At 38.2% G+C, this 16,398-nt stretch overlaps 2 protein-coding genes across 3 annotated transcripts; both read left to right on the top strand.

Moving 5' to 3' along the window:
- Positions 1 to 2,943: 2,943 nt before the first annotated feature.
- Positions 2,944 to 4,176, top strand: LOC131790458 (beta-1 adrenergic receptor-like). Its single transcript, XM_059107682.2, has one exon. The coding sequence runs from the start codon at positions 2,944 to 2,946 to the stop codon at positions 4,174 to 4,176; it is 1,233 nt and encodes a 410-aa protein (XP_058963665.2).
- Positions 4,177 to 9,685: 5,509 nt separating this feature from the next.
- LOC131790456 (5-hydroxytryptamine receptor 1D-like) lies at positions 9,686 to 14,778 on the top strand. Of its 2 annotated transcripts, none has more exons than XM_059107681.2 (2): positions 9,686 to 9,849; positions 13,386 to 14,778. In XM_059107681.2, the coding sequence occupies exon 2, from the start codon at positions 13,418 to 13,420 to the stop codon at positions 14,615 to 14,617; it is 1,200 nt and encodes a 399-aa protein (XP_058963664.2). In that variant the 5' UTR covers positions 9,686 to 9,849; positions 13,386 to 13,417; the 3' UTR covers positions 14,618 to 14,778. The 2 variants fall into 2 exon arrangements, with proteins under 2 accessions (XP_058963664.2, XP_066029707.1); XM_066173610.1 differs by lacking the exon at positions 9,686 to 9,849 and adding an exon at positions 11,487 to 11,573.
- The last annotated feature ends 1,620 nt before the right edge of the window (positions 14,779 to 16,398 follow it).

Below are 16,398 nucleotides of genomic sequence, written 5' to 3'. Positions count from 1 at the left end.
TAATTATTGTTAGAAGCCTTAAAACTCCTCTTCCGTTCATTTCTTCAGAGAAAAAACTGAATAAGTTTTAGTATAAATTGACTCGTATTAAAAAAAAATGAAAAGCCCAGAATATCGTTTAACTCGATACAGCCCATTTGAAGTAAAAAGCAGTATTAAAGGGGGCCAAGAAGACGAGATAGTTATAACTTTTTCGGTTTGTTTCTCAACGCTAAGAGGAAAAGTGGCAGCAGAATTTCGAGAAACCACATTAAAAATAAACCCAGGTGGCTTGCTAGACATCCATGGCGACTTAAAAGTGATCATTATAGTAAACTAAACGCAAAACAGCCAATAATTATGTCGTTTGACCGAGCGGACCTGAGAAGTTTATTTGACAAATGAGTGAAAATATTCTAAAAACAAATGATTGAGCACAAAATAATTCATTTGAAAGAGTATAAAACCTAGATTATCCTAAATCAAGATGACAATTATTGAAAAAGTTTTTCTCTTTTTTTTCTTGTTCTCTATTGTGGGTTCACATCTCAGGTACAATTAAGCGCGCGTTGTTTTAACTCAACTCAAGACATTTTTTCATCCTGAACGTAATTGTTCGTAGTCAGCCTCAGCTGAAGCTCAGTTCCACGAAAACTAAGATCCCTTGTAAATTTGGCCGTTAAATGGTTAGATTAGCTGGCCGTAAGCTGTAAAGTAAAAACTGTCAGGACTCTCGATTCGTTCGAGCACAAAAAACGTTGGACGTTGCGATGAGAAGGTGGTCGTATTAACCGTATGTTCATAGGGCGAGGTTCTTTTATGATTTATCAAGAGAAGACAGAGGGACTTCATTTCCTCTTGGTTTTAGGAATTGGTCCATATGCCTCTCTCCCTTTTTGTTTTAATTCCGCGTTCGGAAAGATCGGACTTTGTCAACTAATCGAGGAAGCTTTAAACGGAAGCCTCCAACAATCTTTTTCCCGACGTGATCGCGTCCTCCCCCATCAGACATAGCGGAGGCTTTATCTGACTTTGTTCTACCGGCTTCAGCAGCTGCGTAATTTTTTCCCGTGAAAAACAAATTTTCCCGGTGACGAAGAAATCTTATCACCAAATACGTAAATTAGAAATCGGCTCTTTATTTTTAGCTCTTATTTTATTATGAATGAATGTCAGTAATTAGGCCATTACTTTGTGATTCCCTTTCCTGTCTGATATACATTACCAATTAAACCATTAGTTTAGAAGTGCACCTATCGGTGGACATGAATGTGAGGCAGTACTTGCATGCTTTGGCAGAATGACTTTAACTTAAGTTGAGGTTGATAAAACTATATTTTCATTTACTAGGCCGGTTTCTTTTCAATTTTAAACGCCATTATCAATGTTTGCTGTCAAAAAATTGACATCAGTTGCAATTAGTGGTAGCCTGAATTGTGAATAATACTATCAATCGATCGTTATGGAAAATTTACCCTAAACGATAGCGTGTAAACATCTTTATCAAATTTATAGTCATCTGAAACTTGCCATGAGAAAGTCAAACAGCCTGAATCAAGACTCTCTCTTGAGATCCTAAGATCTTCCTCATTCAAAGACAGGTATGATCCAAAAACTCTGTCTTCCAATGCATTTCCAGAATTTCGAGGGTGACACACTTGAGTTACTATAGTTAGAAATAAAGGGAACAACAAATGGTGATTATGTTACAAAGGTGCAAAGCAGTGTTCTGATGACAATGATAACCTTTCAATTTCGAAGTTGACTTTCACCAAGAAATTATGAATTTCTTCTTTTTCAAGTTTAGCTTACGACGACCTAATCATCCAGTACATCCGTACATACGACGACCTAATCATCCAGTGACCGTTTGAGCTTTCAAGATTGTTGACTTATAAGGACGGAGAGCGGAGAGTAGAGTTAGCCTTCTCGAGATGTCTAGAATAGTTTTATTCCAGCAAACGAGCCAGAGACTACTTGGTTTTATGAACTGAGTTGATAAAATGAACCACCATAGAGATTCTCGAGCGTTAGCCTTTCGTCAGAGCGAAGGTCTCAAGGCCTGCTGCTTTCTTGCTTGCTCATTCAGCATTCAGTGTCGGTCGCATATATGTCTGGCTTCTTGAAGATTGCAGCTGATCTCAAGACTGAGTCACTAAAACACTCTAGACCTCAAAACAGTTATATACGAAATAACCGAGATTGACGGGAGGAACTGGTCAAACACGGATCTGCCAGACAGTTATTTTTTGAACAGAATATTCGCCATTCCTAATACTCTGAAATATATTTGATAAAATGAGCATGAATTGAAAATGAGAACAATGTAATTGAGCACTGTATGATTATTACCAAAAAACATCTTCATTCTGATAACCTTTTCTTTTAGTTCTCAGAGAATGTTAATATAAAGGAAAGTAATGAATACATTCTGAAGAGTTCTTTTGAGGAAAACTAAGTGAGCTTTTAGGCTTCTTGGTTTTTGATATGTAAATCCTCTTTCAAATGGAAAATAATCTAAGAGTGTTTTGCTGTAATGTTTAAAGGGCGGAAATTACAAATCACGTTCATTTGGAGTGCAACAACTGCTGCAATCTGAAACACAAATTAACAGGAGATGGAGTAGTTACTCTACGGGCGAGGCCGTTTTTCGCATACAACCTTTGACTTTGGCTGCGCCTCGTGTGCCACTGATGTTCTTACCACATTTTGACGTCCTCTGTGATCTATTACTGAACAGACGCACAGCAACTTGGAATCTATTTGTTTTATATAATAAAGAAATTAAAAAGTTTTAATGACGACGTCATCTATACGTCTGTCCTCCAATAGATCATAAGTGAGAACCAATCAGAATGCGTGCATAACTGAGCTTATTATATAATTGTAATTGTCACAGCCAGCAATGCCTCCTACGTTTTCTATTTTTGCAGGCCTAGCAAGGAAGAGAGGTTCTTTTTTGCCATGGATGAGTCAGAAAATGCGATTAACTCGACTGCCTCGCCAGGCATTCACAATCTTGATGTCTCACCAACTATGATGACATTTTCCATAATTTACGTCATCATTATCATCGCTTCGCTGTTGGGAAATATCACAGTTTGTGTGGTCATACTGACCACCAGATCCCTGCGGCAATCCATCAACTCGTGCTTCATCCTCTCCCTGGCAGTTTCTGATCTGATAACAACTTGTCTGGTGATGCCGTTTGACTTGGAGCAGATCATTTCATTCGGGCGCTGGAGACATGGTGAGATCATGTGCAATGTATGGACGACAGCATATTTAATTGCTGTACCCACGTCCATTCTAAGCTTGTTGGCTTTGACAGTTTATCGATACCGACTCCTTCGAGAACCTCTGGACATCTACAAGGCATCGCCACTGATGACTCGCAGGCGCGCCTCTATAGTCGTTTGCTGTTTATGGGCATACTCTATGCTCTTTTCATTCGCCCCAGTCTTTGGCTGGAAATGGCGTCCAAGAAGTGTTTACTTTGAGTACTGTTATTTCAATCTCTCTTTGACTTATTCAGTCTTGAGTTCGATGATAAATTTTGTGACACCGGTTATAATAGCTTCCCTTCTTAACTGCAGAATGTTCTACCTCGCAATCAAGCGGTCGCATACTCAGAAAGCTGGCCGCAGAAATGGCAAGACTCATCAAAACCCAACAAGACCTACTAATCCAGTCCAAGACATCGCCATTTCACCCCAAAAAGAACAACAGCTCGTCGAATCCACGCGATTACAACATGAAGCCATCCTCACCAGAAAACTACAACGAAGGAACATTCGCGCAGCCAAGACAACGTTTCTAATCGTTTTCTCGTTCGTGGTCTGTTGGCTGCCTCACTCATTTCTGAGCATCATTAGCCATCTGTGCATGACGTGCGCTTTAAAGATCCCATATTATCTTTACTCGATCTTTCTTATGATGGGTTATCTTAATTCAGCTATTAACCCCATTTTGTACAGCTTTCGGAGTTCTGAATTTAAGAAGGCGTTTAAATATTTCATCAGAAAAAAGCGCCTCTTTCGAGGTGCACAAATCCGGGCCAAGAACGCGCGCGCTATATCTATGAAAAGGCGTGCAGTACCTCTACAAAATATACCTTCCACTGACGATTTCGGAGTTAATTTGGCATTTTGTAATCAATTTAATAGTACTAGGGAGATTTCTGAGGTAAATTTGTAACTCTCTCGTCACATACCTTTGGAAAAGTGTGAGTTAGACGAATGAGAAAAATTAGAGTATTTGAGCGCAAGTTACACACGTACATGAAAATATCGGTAGCGAACACTATCATCAGTTTCGGAGAAATATTTCTGTAATTATAATAAAAAAAAAAAAGGATAAAATAAACATCAAATATAAAACTCTCAGCGTGTTTCTGTTTGTCTCAGGCCTGCTGAAAAGGGAGAAATTATCAGCATACTACTGAGTTTTTTTCTTTCCCAATTTTTATTTGTTAGTTTCCTCTTTCATCTCCACTTATGTCTGGTTTACCACCCTGTACTCAGTAATTCAAATAAAGTTCAAATTGCACCCTCTCTTTTACGGTTTGACCCCTGGGCGTTTACGATCGCCATTTAACAATATACATCTACTTTTTTCAAATTCTCATTTAATCCGATGGGTCTCAAAAACAGATTCCTTAGAAGCTGAAAATATCACATCTACAAGGAATAGGCAACGGGGTTTACATTATAAATTGGTATCGCCACATAACAGTCTTATATAGCCATTACATTGTTTTTTTGATCAATATCATTATCTAGGCAACTGCCTACCCACCCCTCCCCTGACTCAACAACAGCTAATGTCGGGTTAGGGGTAGGTGGGCAGTTGCCCAGATACTGATATTGATACGTTTTTTTATTGAGGACTATAAACTTGATCAAAAAGTTATCAGAATCATGATTATAAGCCAAAGCCTCACAGACTTTTGAACCACATTCGTTTTACTTGACTTCCTTTTTGTTCCATGATACTTAATTCAAATGACTAAATTATAAACTTACCTTTCAGAACTTGTTAGACAAAATTTTATTTTACACTATCAGATCTATTTATTAATGGTGTATGTTTAGCATACTTCTAAGTTTTAAATATCTAGAGTTTGATTCAAATTAAAGCAGGTTAGCTATAAGTCTGGTACCTTGTTTTGTTCGTATCTGAGAACGCTCACTGGGCCAAAAACTGAATTATTTGCAGCGCTGTTGGTGGGCACACTCTGGCAAAGAACGCCAAACATTGTACAGATCTTAGCCATTTGATCAAAACATGCATGTAGATCAAAAATTGATATTTTCGTTGCTTGCAAGGGTTATAGCAGTTTCAAAGCGAGAGATGTTTCATCGTGGTTTTTTCTTTCCTCGTGTAAAGAAAATAGACAGTAACACCAGGGGCGAAGGAAAAATGTCAAACTGGAATATTGCGGAGTGTAAAATTGTTCCAACTAGGGATAGTTACGAGTTCGACTGATTGGAAGAAATGAAACCCGCGCTTTCATTGAAACTTTAAAAAAAAAAAAAGCTTTCAGAGCTGTCCGTTTTTTACCTTTTCAAGTGTTGGTAAAAATGAATTTCCATTTGTTCAGCAGGTTTATTTTCTTAATAATAATTTAACATCATTATCAACGTTTGCTGACAAAAAATGGACATTAGTTGCATTAAGCGGTAGCCCAAATTGCGAATGACATTATGGAAAGCTTACTCCGGGTGATGGCGTGTAAACATCTTTAATAAATTTAAAGTCATCTGAAACTTGCCCCCGTGTTAGAGACGTGCCATGAGAAAGTCAAGCAGTAATCAAGCAAGAACTTCCTCAAAGACAGGTATGATCCAAAAACTTTGTCTTCCAATGCATTTCCAGAAATTCGAGGGTGACACACTTGAGTTACAATAGTTAGCAATAAAGGAAACAAACGGCGATATTGTTTCTGAGGTGCAAGGCAGTGATCTGGTGACAATGATACCTTTCAATTTCGAAGTTGACTTTCACCGAGAAAATATAAATTTCTTCTTTTTCAAGTTTAGCTTTAAAACATATGACGACCTAATCATCCAGAGACCGTTTCAGCTTTCAGGATAGTTGACATGTATGGACGGAGAGGGGAGAGTAGAGTTAGCCTTCTCGAGATGTCTAGAATAGTTTTATTCCAGCAAACGAGCTACAGACTACTTGGCTTTATGAGCGCTGCACCGGTATCGCAGAGGTCATGGGTTCAAATCCCGTACAGGCCTGAATTTTTTTCAGGCCTTATTTTCACTACTGCCTAAGTAGTGCACATTATTGCGAGGATCACTTTCACTCACTTCTTTATCCGCAGTTCAAATATGTGACTTACATATATTCTAAACCGTTGGTTTTATGAGTTGATAATATGAATTGACCTCCATAGAGATTCTATCACTGATGTCTCGAACGTTAGCCATTCGTCAGAGCGAAGGTCTCAAGGCCTGCTGTTTTCTTGCTCGCTCATTCAGCAAAAACGAACAGTTCGTCTCCGCTCAGTGTGTCGGTCGTATGTCTGGCTTCTTGAAGATTACAGCTGATCTCAAGACTGAGTCACTAAAACATTCTAGACCTCAAAACAGTTATATAAGAAATAACCGAGACTGACGGAAGGAAATGGTCAAACACGGATTTGCCAGACAGTTATTTTTTAACAGAATATTCGCCATTCCTAATACCTCGAAAGATATTTGATAAAATGATCAAGAATTAATAATGAAAACAATGTAATTGAGCACTGTATGATTATTATCAAAGAACATCTTTCTTTTAGTTCTCGGAGAATGTTAACATAAAGGAAATTAATGAATAAATTCTGAAGAGTTCTTTTGAGGAAAACTAAAGAAATGAGAAATAAGCTTTTAGGCTTCTTGGTATTTGATATGTAAATCCTTTTTCACTTGCTGATGGATTTATAAAAAATAAGCTCAGAATGTTTTGCTGTAATGGGTGAAGGGCGGAAATTACGAATCACCTTCATTTGGAGCTCAACAACAGCTGTTATCTGAAACACAAATTAGCAGGAGATAAAGTAGTTACTGTAAAGGCGGGGTCGTTTTTCGCTCAGTTTTTTTTTCTTTTTTAAATATTATTCTGAAAACAAGTCAACGTAGTCAAAAGCACCCTGCATATTGAGCAGAGTGACAGTCAGTTATAAGTTTTCATCTGAGCTTTTTCCAAATTACTCGGAGACATTATCGGTTTGCAAATGCATTTCAAACTGATTTGCGATGGACGGTTTGGTTACTTAGCAAATTTGATTAAGACACCATCAGTGCTCGCGCAATTATTAAAATAACAAAATATGTTTCGAGCAACATTAATTAATTTTTCGAGCCAATTAATTTTGGTTTAAGCCAATCGGATGCTAGTGAGATACATAGAGCAATACCTCCTCCTTCTTTAATTTTTGCAGGCTTAACAAAGAAAAAAGGTTCTTGTTAGCCATTTACAATTTGTATCACCTCAATAGTCTAATTTAAGCTTTCATCTGAAATCATTCTTGATTACCAGTTGACAGTATCAGTTGACAACTGCATTTCAAACTTATTTAAAAATGATGGCTTGGTCACTTACCAAATTTGTTCAAAAGATTAAAACTGTCAGCGGAAATATCACATCTCCAATTCCTACCTCAAAACAACAACCCGTCGAATCTGTGCGATCACAACATGATGCCATCCTCATCAGGAAATTACAACAACGGAACATTCGCGCAGTCAAGACAACGTTTCTGATCGTTTCCTCGTTCGTGGTCTGTTGGCTGCCTCACTCATTTCTGAGAATCACGTACCTTCTCTGTTGGAAGTGCGCTATCGATATCGCAAAGCATCCTGAATTGCTTACCGTCTTTCTTATGTTTGGTCATCTTAATTCAGTCATTAACCCCGTTTTGTACAGCTTTCGGAGTTCTGAATTTAAGAAAGCAGTGAAAGATTTCTTTAGAAGAGGGCGCCCCTCTCAAGGTGCCGTGCGATTCCGGACAGAGAACACTCGTGCTATAGAAAGGCGTGCAGCAACTCTATAGACTACACCTTCCGTTAACGATTTTGAAATTAATTTGACATTAATTAATGCTGGGGCGATTTGTGAAGCATAGTTGTAATTCTCTCGTCACATACCTAGACAACACAGACAACATAAATGAACAAAAAAGGAACAATAGCAGAATAATCTGCTTAATAGCAGATTATTCTATTGAAATATGTCAAAAGAGCTGAACCAACCGTTGAGGTTTTTATTTGCAGCGACCAAACAAAAACAGACATTATCAAGAGATGTTATGTTGCAGTGCTTGAATATGAATCTCACCTTCCAATGTTTACTGATTTACTCAACGAATATCTCGGTAAACCTTGCCAAAGATCCTTTATAACGGACCCTGTTGTGTGATGAACTTCCGTGTGGACTCTCCCAAAAGTTATCATTTAATTTACATCTCAACACTAGCATGACTAGCTGATTTCGCAAAAAACCGCGACACGTGGCAAAGGACTTGATCTTTAAAGGAGAAAAGAACGTATAATATCGCTACAAACACAGCAAAGGTACTCATAAAGTTGACAGTCTCCAATTCTTTTAACAAGTTGGAACTTCTGAAAGTTTTATTTTTTACCGAGCGCATTCTAATCTGAAATAGCATACCGATAACTTTATTCGTAATACAAGCTGATAGCAATTATTTTAACTGAATTCTCGAATTTCAGGAAATCCTTTTCTAGGAACGTATGCAAATGATTGACTTTGTTTTCCCTAAACAAAGTTTATAGGCAGCCTCCAGAGAGTTGTTAACTTCAAAAGAAATTGATATTCAGTTCTTAGAATGTCGGCAAACGTGACCGGAGCGATGAATATAACGTTGTCCATTTTGAGCTGCTTCAACTTCACATCACAAAGAATTAGTGAAACCTTCGCTTATTGTCTGCAATTTGTTGTCTCACTGGTAGGAAATGCCCTCATTGGATTAATTGTATACAAGACGAAAATCCTCAGAAAGCCCACCAACTTTTTCATTGTAAACATGGCCATGTCCGATCTGCTGTATCCGATTTTCCTGTTTCCTCGGGATTTAGAACGGTTACACATCAATATTCAGCCTTGGTTAATCGGCGGTCCTCTTGACCAAGTGTTGTGTAAACTGATTCACTTCGCAATAGACGTCTCATCTACTATTTCAATTCAGAGCCTGGTTTTGATAGCAGTGGATCGATTCGTAGCTGAGGTATTTCCCATCCGTTCCCCACTGATCAGTTCAAAACACTGCAGGTTCTATATCCTCGCCACTTGGATCATTGCCTTGGCTGTCTGGTGCCCAAACTTGCTCGTCTATACCCTTGTCGAGTATCCAACGAAGCAGTACTGCATGCCACGATGGAATGGCGCATTTGATGACTTCAAGTCCTTCCTAGACTACAATATAGCATGGTGCGTTGTACTCTTGTATGTCACTTTGGCTTTAATGTCCATTCTTTATTTTGTCATTGCCTTAAAACGTTTAAATGAACGTTTTCATTCTCAGGTGTAAGCAGCTGAAAGAAGACCGCTAAACGTTCAATAGTCGCCGTAAGCAGTACTATTTGCATTTAACGTCACGCTTTCTCTATTTTAAAACAACGTCCTTTCTCGTGCGTGATGATTCTGAGACCAGCTGTCAAGCTTCGTTCCATATCATTAAATAAGTCTATTTCGCTACTCGCCATCCCGTCATGTCCTCAATTTTTGTTCGTTTTAAATTCAAATCCAGTCCTGCATTGAGCTATCTAACTCAGGAAGGAGCCACCATTTATGTGTAGAAAGAACTTCTTCAATGACTGCATGAGAGACAATATTTCCCAACACAGTTCGAGCAAGGTGGGCAAGTAGTTCATTATTATATTGTACTCGAACTTGTTAATTTTGAATTTTTTTTCTTGAATTTGCTTTCGCGTTCAAAATAGACGGTTTAAGACCGTTTCCGTAATCAGCAAAGTTTGTTTGCACCTGTGATATCGGTAACTAAGGTATTGTTTGAAAGTAGTCATCATCGTCAGAAGTCTTACAACTCCTCTTCAGTTCATTTCTTCCGAGAAAAAACTGAAAATAGCGTTTGGTATAAATTGACTCGTACTAAAAAAATGAAAAGCCCAGAATATCGGTTTAACTCAATACAGCCCATTTGAAGGAAAAAGGAGTATTAAAGGGGGCCAAGGAGACGAGAGAGTTGTAACTTTTTTTGTTTGTTTTTCAACGCTAAAGGGAAACGTAGCAGGAGAATTTCGAGAAAGCAAATTAAAATTAAGCCCAGTTGGCTTGCTAGACATCCATGGCGACTTGAAAGTGATCGTTAAACTAAACGTAAAACAGCGAATAGTTACGTCGTTTGACTGAGCGGACCTGGGAAGTTTATTTTACAAATGAGTGAAAATATTCGAAAAACAAATTATTGAGCACAAGATAATTCATTTGAAAGAGTATAAAACCTAGATTGTCCTAAATCAAGATGAAAATTATTGAAAGAGGTGTTTCTTTTTTTTTCCTGTTCTCTATTGTGGGTTTACATCTCAAGTACAACTAAGCGCGCGTTGTTGCAACTCAACTCTTCAGCTTAGACATCCTCAGCTGAAACTCAGTTCCATGAAAAACATTTCCCTTGTAAATTTGGCCGTTAAATGGTTAGATTAATTGGCCGTAAGCTTTAAAGTGAAAATTGTCAGGACTCTCGATTCGTTCGAGCACAAAAAAACGCTGGACGTTGTGACGAGAAGGTGGTCGTATTAACCGATTGTTCATAAGGCGAGGTTATTTTATGATTTATCAAGAGAAGATAATGAGACTTCATTTCCTCTTGGTTTTAGGAATTGAATTTTTACGAATTGGTCCATAAACTTCTCTCCTTTTTTGTTTTATTTCCGCGTTTGAGAAGATTGGACTTCAACTTATCCAGGAAGCTTTAAACGGAAGTCTCCATCAATCATTTTCCCGATGTGATCGCGTGCAAGTCAGTCATCTGTCCTCCCCCATCAGACATAGCGGAGGCTTTGTCTGACTTTGTTATACCGACTTCAGCAGCTGCGTAATTTTGTCCAGTGAAAAACAAATTCTCCCGGTGACAAAGAAATATTACCACCAAATGCGTAAATTAGAAATCGGTTCTTTATTTCAGCTCTTATTTTAGTCAGTAATTAGGCCATTACTGTGTGATTCCTTTTCCTGTCTGATTTACGTTACCAAACCAATAGTTTCGAAGTACATCTTTCGGTGGACATGAATGTAAGGCAGTACTTGCATGCTTTGGCAGAATAACTTTAACTTAAGTTGAGGTTAGTAAAACTAAATTTTCATTTATGCAACCGGTTTCTTTTATATTTTTAACGTCATTATCAATGTTTGCTGTCAAAAAATGGACATCAGTTGCAATAAGTGGCAGCCCGAATTTTGAATAACGCGATCAATCGATTGTTATGGAAAATTTACTCTGGGCGATGGCGTGTAAACATCTCTATCAAATTTAGAGTCATCTGAAACTTGCCATGAGAAAGTCAAACAGCCTGGATCAAGACTCTCTCTTGAGATCCTAAGAACTTCCTCAAAGACAGGTATGATCCAAAAACTTTGTCTTCCAATGCATTTCTAGAAATTCGAGGGTTACACACTTGAGTTACTATAATTAGCAATAGAGGGAACAACAAATGGTGATTATGTTACAAAAGTGCAAGCCAGCGTTCTGATGACAATAATAACCTTTCAAATTCGAAGTTGACTTTCACCGATAAAATATAAATTTCTTCTTTTTCAAGTTTAGCTTTAAAACATAAGCGACCTAATCATCCAGTGACCGTTTCAGCTTTCAGGATAGTTGACTTGTAAAGACGGAGAGCGAAGAGTAGAGTTAGCCTTTTCGAGATTTCTAGAATAGTTTTATTCCAGCAAACGAGCCACAGACTACTTGGTTTTATGAGTTGATAATGTGAATTGACCTCTATAGAGATTCTGACACTGATGTCTCGAGCGTTAGCTCTTCGTCAGAGCGAAGGTATCAAGGCCTGCTGTTTTCTTGCTTGCTCATTCAGCAAAAACGAACAGTTTGTTTCCGCTCAGCGTGTCGGTCGCATGTATGTCTGGCTTCTTGAAGAGTACAGCTGATCTCAAGACTAAGTCACTAAAACATTCTAGACCTCAAAACAGTTATATACAAAATAACCGAGATTGACGAAAGGAACTGGTCAAACACGGATCTGCCAGACAGTTATTTTTTGAACAGAATATTCGCCATTCCTTATACTCTGAAATATATTTGATAAAATGACCATGAATTGAAAATGAGAACAATATAATTTAGCACTGTATGATTATTACCAAAAAACATCTTCATTCAAATAACCTTTTCTTTTAGTTCTCAGAGAATGTTGATATAAAGGAAAGTAATGAATAAATTCCGAAGAGTTCTTGTGAGAAAAACTAAAGAAATGAAAAATAAGCTTTTAGGCTTCTTGGTATTTGATATGTAAATCCTCTTTCAAATGGAAAATAATCTGAGAGTGTTTTGCTGTAATGTTTAAAGGGCGGAAATTACAAATCACCTTCATTTGGAGTGCAACAATTGCTGCAATCTGAAACACAAATTAACACGAGATAGAGCAGTTACTCTACGGGCAGGGTCGTTTTCACATTTCACAGGTATTTTCCTTTTTCAATATTATTCTGCAAACAAGTCAGCGCAGTCAAAAGCACTACACTTATTGAGCAGAGTCAATTAAAATAATAAAAAAAAAACTATGGCCCATCGAATCAGTTGTTTCATCCCAGTGACAGTCAGTAATAATAATCATCTGAGCTCTTTCTTAATTACTCGAAGACATTATCAGTTTGCAAATGCATTTCAAACTGATTTGCAAAGGACGGTTTGGTCACTTACCAAATATGATTAAGACACCATCAGTGCTTGCGCAATCTGTTTCAAGCAACATTGATTAATTTTTCGAGCCATCGAATTTTGGTTTAAGCCAATCGGATGCTAGTGAGATACATATAGTTATACACCCTTCTATTTTCATTTTTGCACGCTTAGCAAAGAAAAAAGGTTCTGCAGTGTTTGCCATGAATGAGTCAGAAAATGTGATTAACTCGACCGCCTCGCCTTCCATTTACAATTTGCATCACCTCAATAGTCTATTTTAAGCTTTTATCTGAGATCATTCTTGATTACCAGTTGACAGTATAAGTTCACGAATACATTTTAAATTTATTTTTAAATGATGGCCTGGTCACTTACCGAACTTGTTAAAAAGATTAAAACTGTCAGCGAAAATCTCGTTTTATTCATGCAACCTTTGACTTTGGTTTCAGCCATTCAGTATATTTGTAATTGTCACAGCCAGCAATGTCTCTTACGTTTTCCATTTTTTCAGGCCTAGCGAGGAAAAAAGGGTTCTTATTCGCCATGAATGAGTCAGAAAATGCGATAAACTCGACTGCTTCCCCAGCCATTGAAAATCTTGATGTCTCACCAATTATGGTCACATGTTCCATATTTTACGTCATCATTATCATCGCCTCGCTAATGGGAAATATCACAGTTTGTGTGGTCACACTAATCACCAGATCCCTGCGGCAATCCATCAACACGTTCTTCACACTCTCCTTGGCAGTTTCTGATCTGATAACAACTTGTCTGGTGATGCCATTTGACTTAGAGCTAATCATTTCATTCAAGCGCTGGAGACATGGTGAGATCATGTGCAATGTATGGACGACAACGTACTTAATTGCTGTACCCACGTCCATTCTAAGCTTGTTGGCTTTGACAGTTTATCGATACCGACTCCTACAAGAACCTCTGGACATCTACAAGGCATCGCCACTGATGACTCGCAGGCGCGCCTCTATAGTCGTTTGCTGTTTATGGGCATACTCCGTGCTCTTTTCACTCGCCCCAGTCTTTGGCTGGAAACCGCGTCCAAGAAGTGTTTATCGTGAATACTGTCTTTTCAACATCTCTTCAACTTATTCGGTGTTAAGTTCGTTGATAAATTTTGTGATACCAGTTTTAATCGCTTCCTTTCTGAACTGCAAAATGTTTTGCGTTGCAGTCAAGCGGACGCATGCTCCAAAAACTGGCCGCAGAACTGGAAAAACTAAACACATGACTGGATTCAGAGCAAAGAGAGGGAAAGTTTCAGTAGCGGAACCAGGAGGTATTGAAAACGCAGCAAGGCTTAATTCAGTCCAAGAGAGCTCCAATTCACCTACCTCAGAACAACAACCTGTCGAATGTATGCGATCGCGACATGAAGCCATCCTCATCAGGAAATTACAACAACGGAACATTCGTGCAGCCAGGACAACGTTTCTGATCGTTTTCTCGTTCGTGGTCTGTTGGTTGCCTCACTCATTTCTGAGCATCACGAGCAATCTGTGTCGGAAATGTGCTATCGATATCGCAAAGCATCCTGAATTGCATACCTTCTTTCTTATGTTGGGTTATCTTAACTCAGCCATTAACCCTGTTTTGTACAGCTTTCGGAGTTCTGAATTTAAGAAGGCAGTTAAGGATTTCATTAAAAGAAGGCGCCCCTTTCAAGGTGTGCAAATCCGGCCAGAGAACACTCGCGCTATGGAAAGGCGTGCACCAACTCTATAGACTATACCATCCGTTGACGATTTTGGAGTTAATTTGACATCTGACAGTCGACTTGATTGTAAAATGCTACGGCGATTTGTGAACCATAGTTGTAATTCTCTCGTCACATGCCTTTGAAAAAATGAGAGCCGTTAGAAGGAGAGCGCAAATAAAAGTGCTGCTAGGGGAGAAATAGTTTGCATATAACTTAACTTCTTTTTTTTAGCCCGAGTTACTCTGTTTCTCTTTCCTTCTCACCTCTAACGTCTGGTTCAACATCATGTACTCCATATTCCAAATAAAGTTGAAATTTTATCTTCTTTTTTACAGTTTGAGCCTTCGGTGTTCATGAATGCTACATCATAATAAGTATCTACTGTTTCAAATTCTCGAAGAACAGATTTCTCAATAGTTAAAAATATTACATCCACCGGGGCAGATCCAGGGGTGGTTCGGGTGGTTCGAAAGTCAGTTCTCGGCGAAACTCGTGAATGATAGTACTGTAATCGGATACATTTATTTACATGGTTTTTTAAAGTTTATCTTATACTAACTCAACTTGTTAACAGAGAGTTGTCCGATCAAGAAGTGATAAGAAATAAAATATACTTGAAATCAAAATTTAAAAATAAATACAACGAAGAAAGCAATGAAGACCGGTTTTGCGTCTGTTACCGCTTATTCGTTATCACGGTTATTCCTTTCGACGGGAAACGAAAATTTTGAAGGAAAAATCTACAGGATAGTAAATCACCTCTTATCCTGAAGTCTAATGAACATAAGTTAATATTGAAAACTTTATTCATATTTCTTTGCATTGAGAATTAATGTCGCAGAGCCAACCAGGAGGTCAACCAAATTTAAGAGATCATGATATGAGAAAACTGAATTTGTGACGTTTTTCTAGGAGGGATAAACCATTGAAGCAGTGGACTGCATCCATGTTGACAAACATCAGTTAAAGCAACTTCAATGAAGAAACCGAATTAAAGCGAGTTTGAAAAACAGCTTTTAAACATGTTTTAGCTTTGGTAGGAAAAGGTTATTAGACGACGCCTCTCGTTGGACAGTGAAGACTACATAACTAAAGGAACGACACAGAATCGAAACGAGAATAAGTTTAAAAAAACGAGACAAACGAGTGCATCCATTATTGATGGATTCTGATGCATCGGTAACTGCCTCTCAGTTGACAAAGAGTGGAACCTTCATTTGCCTTCTTTAATCAAAACTTATGGGAAAACCACTCGTGAGATTTCTGTTAACTGAGGAAACTACGAAAAAGATGTATCAACATATCTCTCGATCAAGCTGTTTATTAAATACGAAACCAATAGAAACTTAAATTGAAAGAATTTTCCTTGATGTATCATGAATTGTTTCTATTCATAAGTGGCAGATAGGCGCCGAAAAAATGTATAGGGAATAATTGATGCGCAAGTCAGTAAAATTTCCAATAATTTCGTCACAATTTTTAATAAAATGGGAGTTCTATCCATTGCGTGAGCTAAGACAAAAAAAGTTGACGAAAAAAGGAAAACTGCAAAGATCAAACAGAAGTATGGTGATTGAAGCCTTAAACTGAGTTCGAGGCTATTCTGCAAACTATTTTCCTTTCGTTTCTCATTTAGAGAACTTAAAAGCTCTACAAACATTGTGGCGTTCTTGGAGAGAACAGAGGGCGGCCAACTGGGGTAGGCGAGGCCTGGAACCAAGTATATGTGATCGCAAACGAAGTGCAGGCCAAGAACGTGTCTGACTACCTGGCTTTAGAAACAGGAACAGAGCCTTAGAACATCAGC

This window comes from Pocillopora verrucosa, chromosome 10 (genome assembly GCF_036669915.1).
Source record: "Pocillopora verrucosa isolate sample1 chromosome 10, ASM3666991v2, whole genome shotgun sequence".
Lineage (NCBI taxonomy): Eukaryota > Metazoa > Cnidaria > Anthozoa > Scleractinia > Pocilloporidae > Pocillopora > Pocillopora verrucosa.
This window is presented reverse-complemented; position numbering and strand designations above follow the sequence as displayed.

Excerpts from the sequence above, each read along its gene's own strand:
- LOC131790458 (XM_059107682.2), top strand. The coding sequence starts at position 2,944 with ATGGATGAGTCAGAAAATGCGATTAACTCGACTGCCTCGCCAGGCATT.
- LOC131790456 (XM_059107681.2), top strand. The coding sequence starts at position 13,418 with ATGAATGAGTCAGAAAATGCGATAAACTCGACTGCTTCCCCAGCCATT.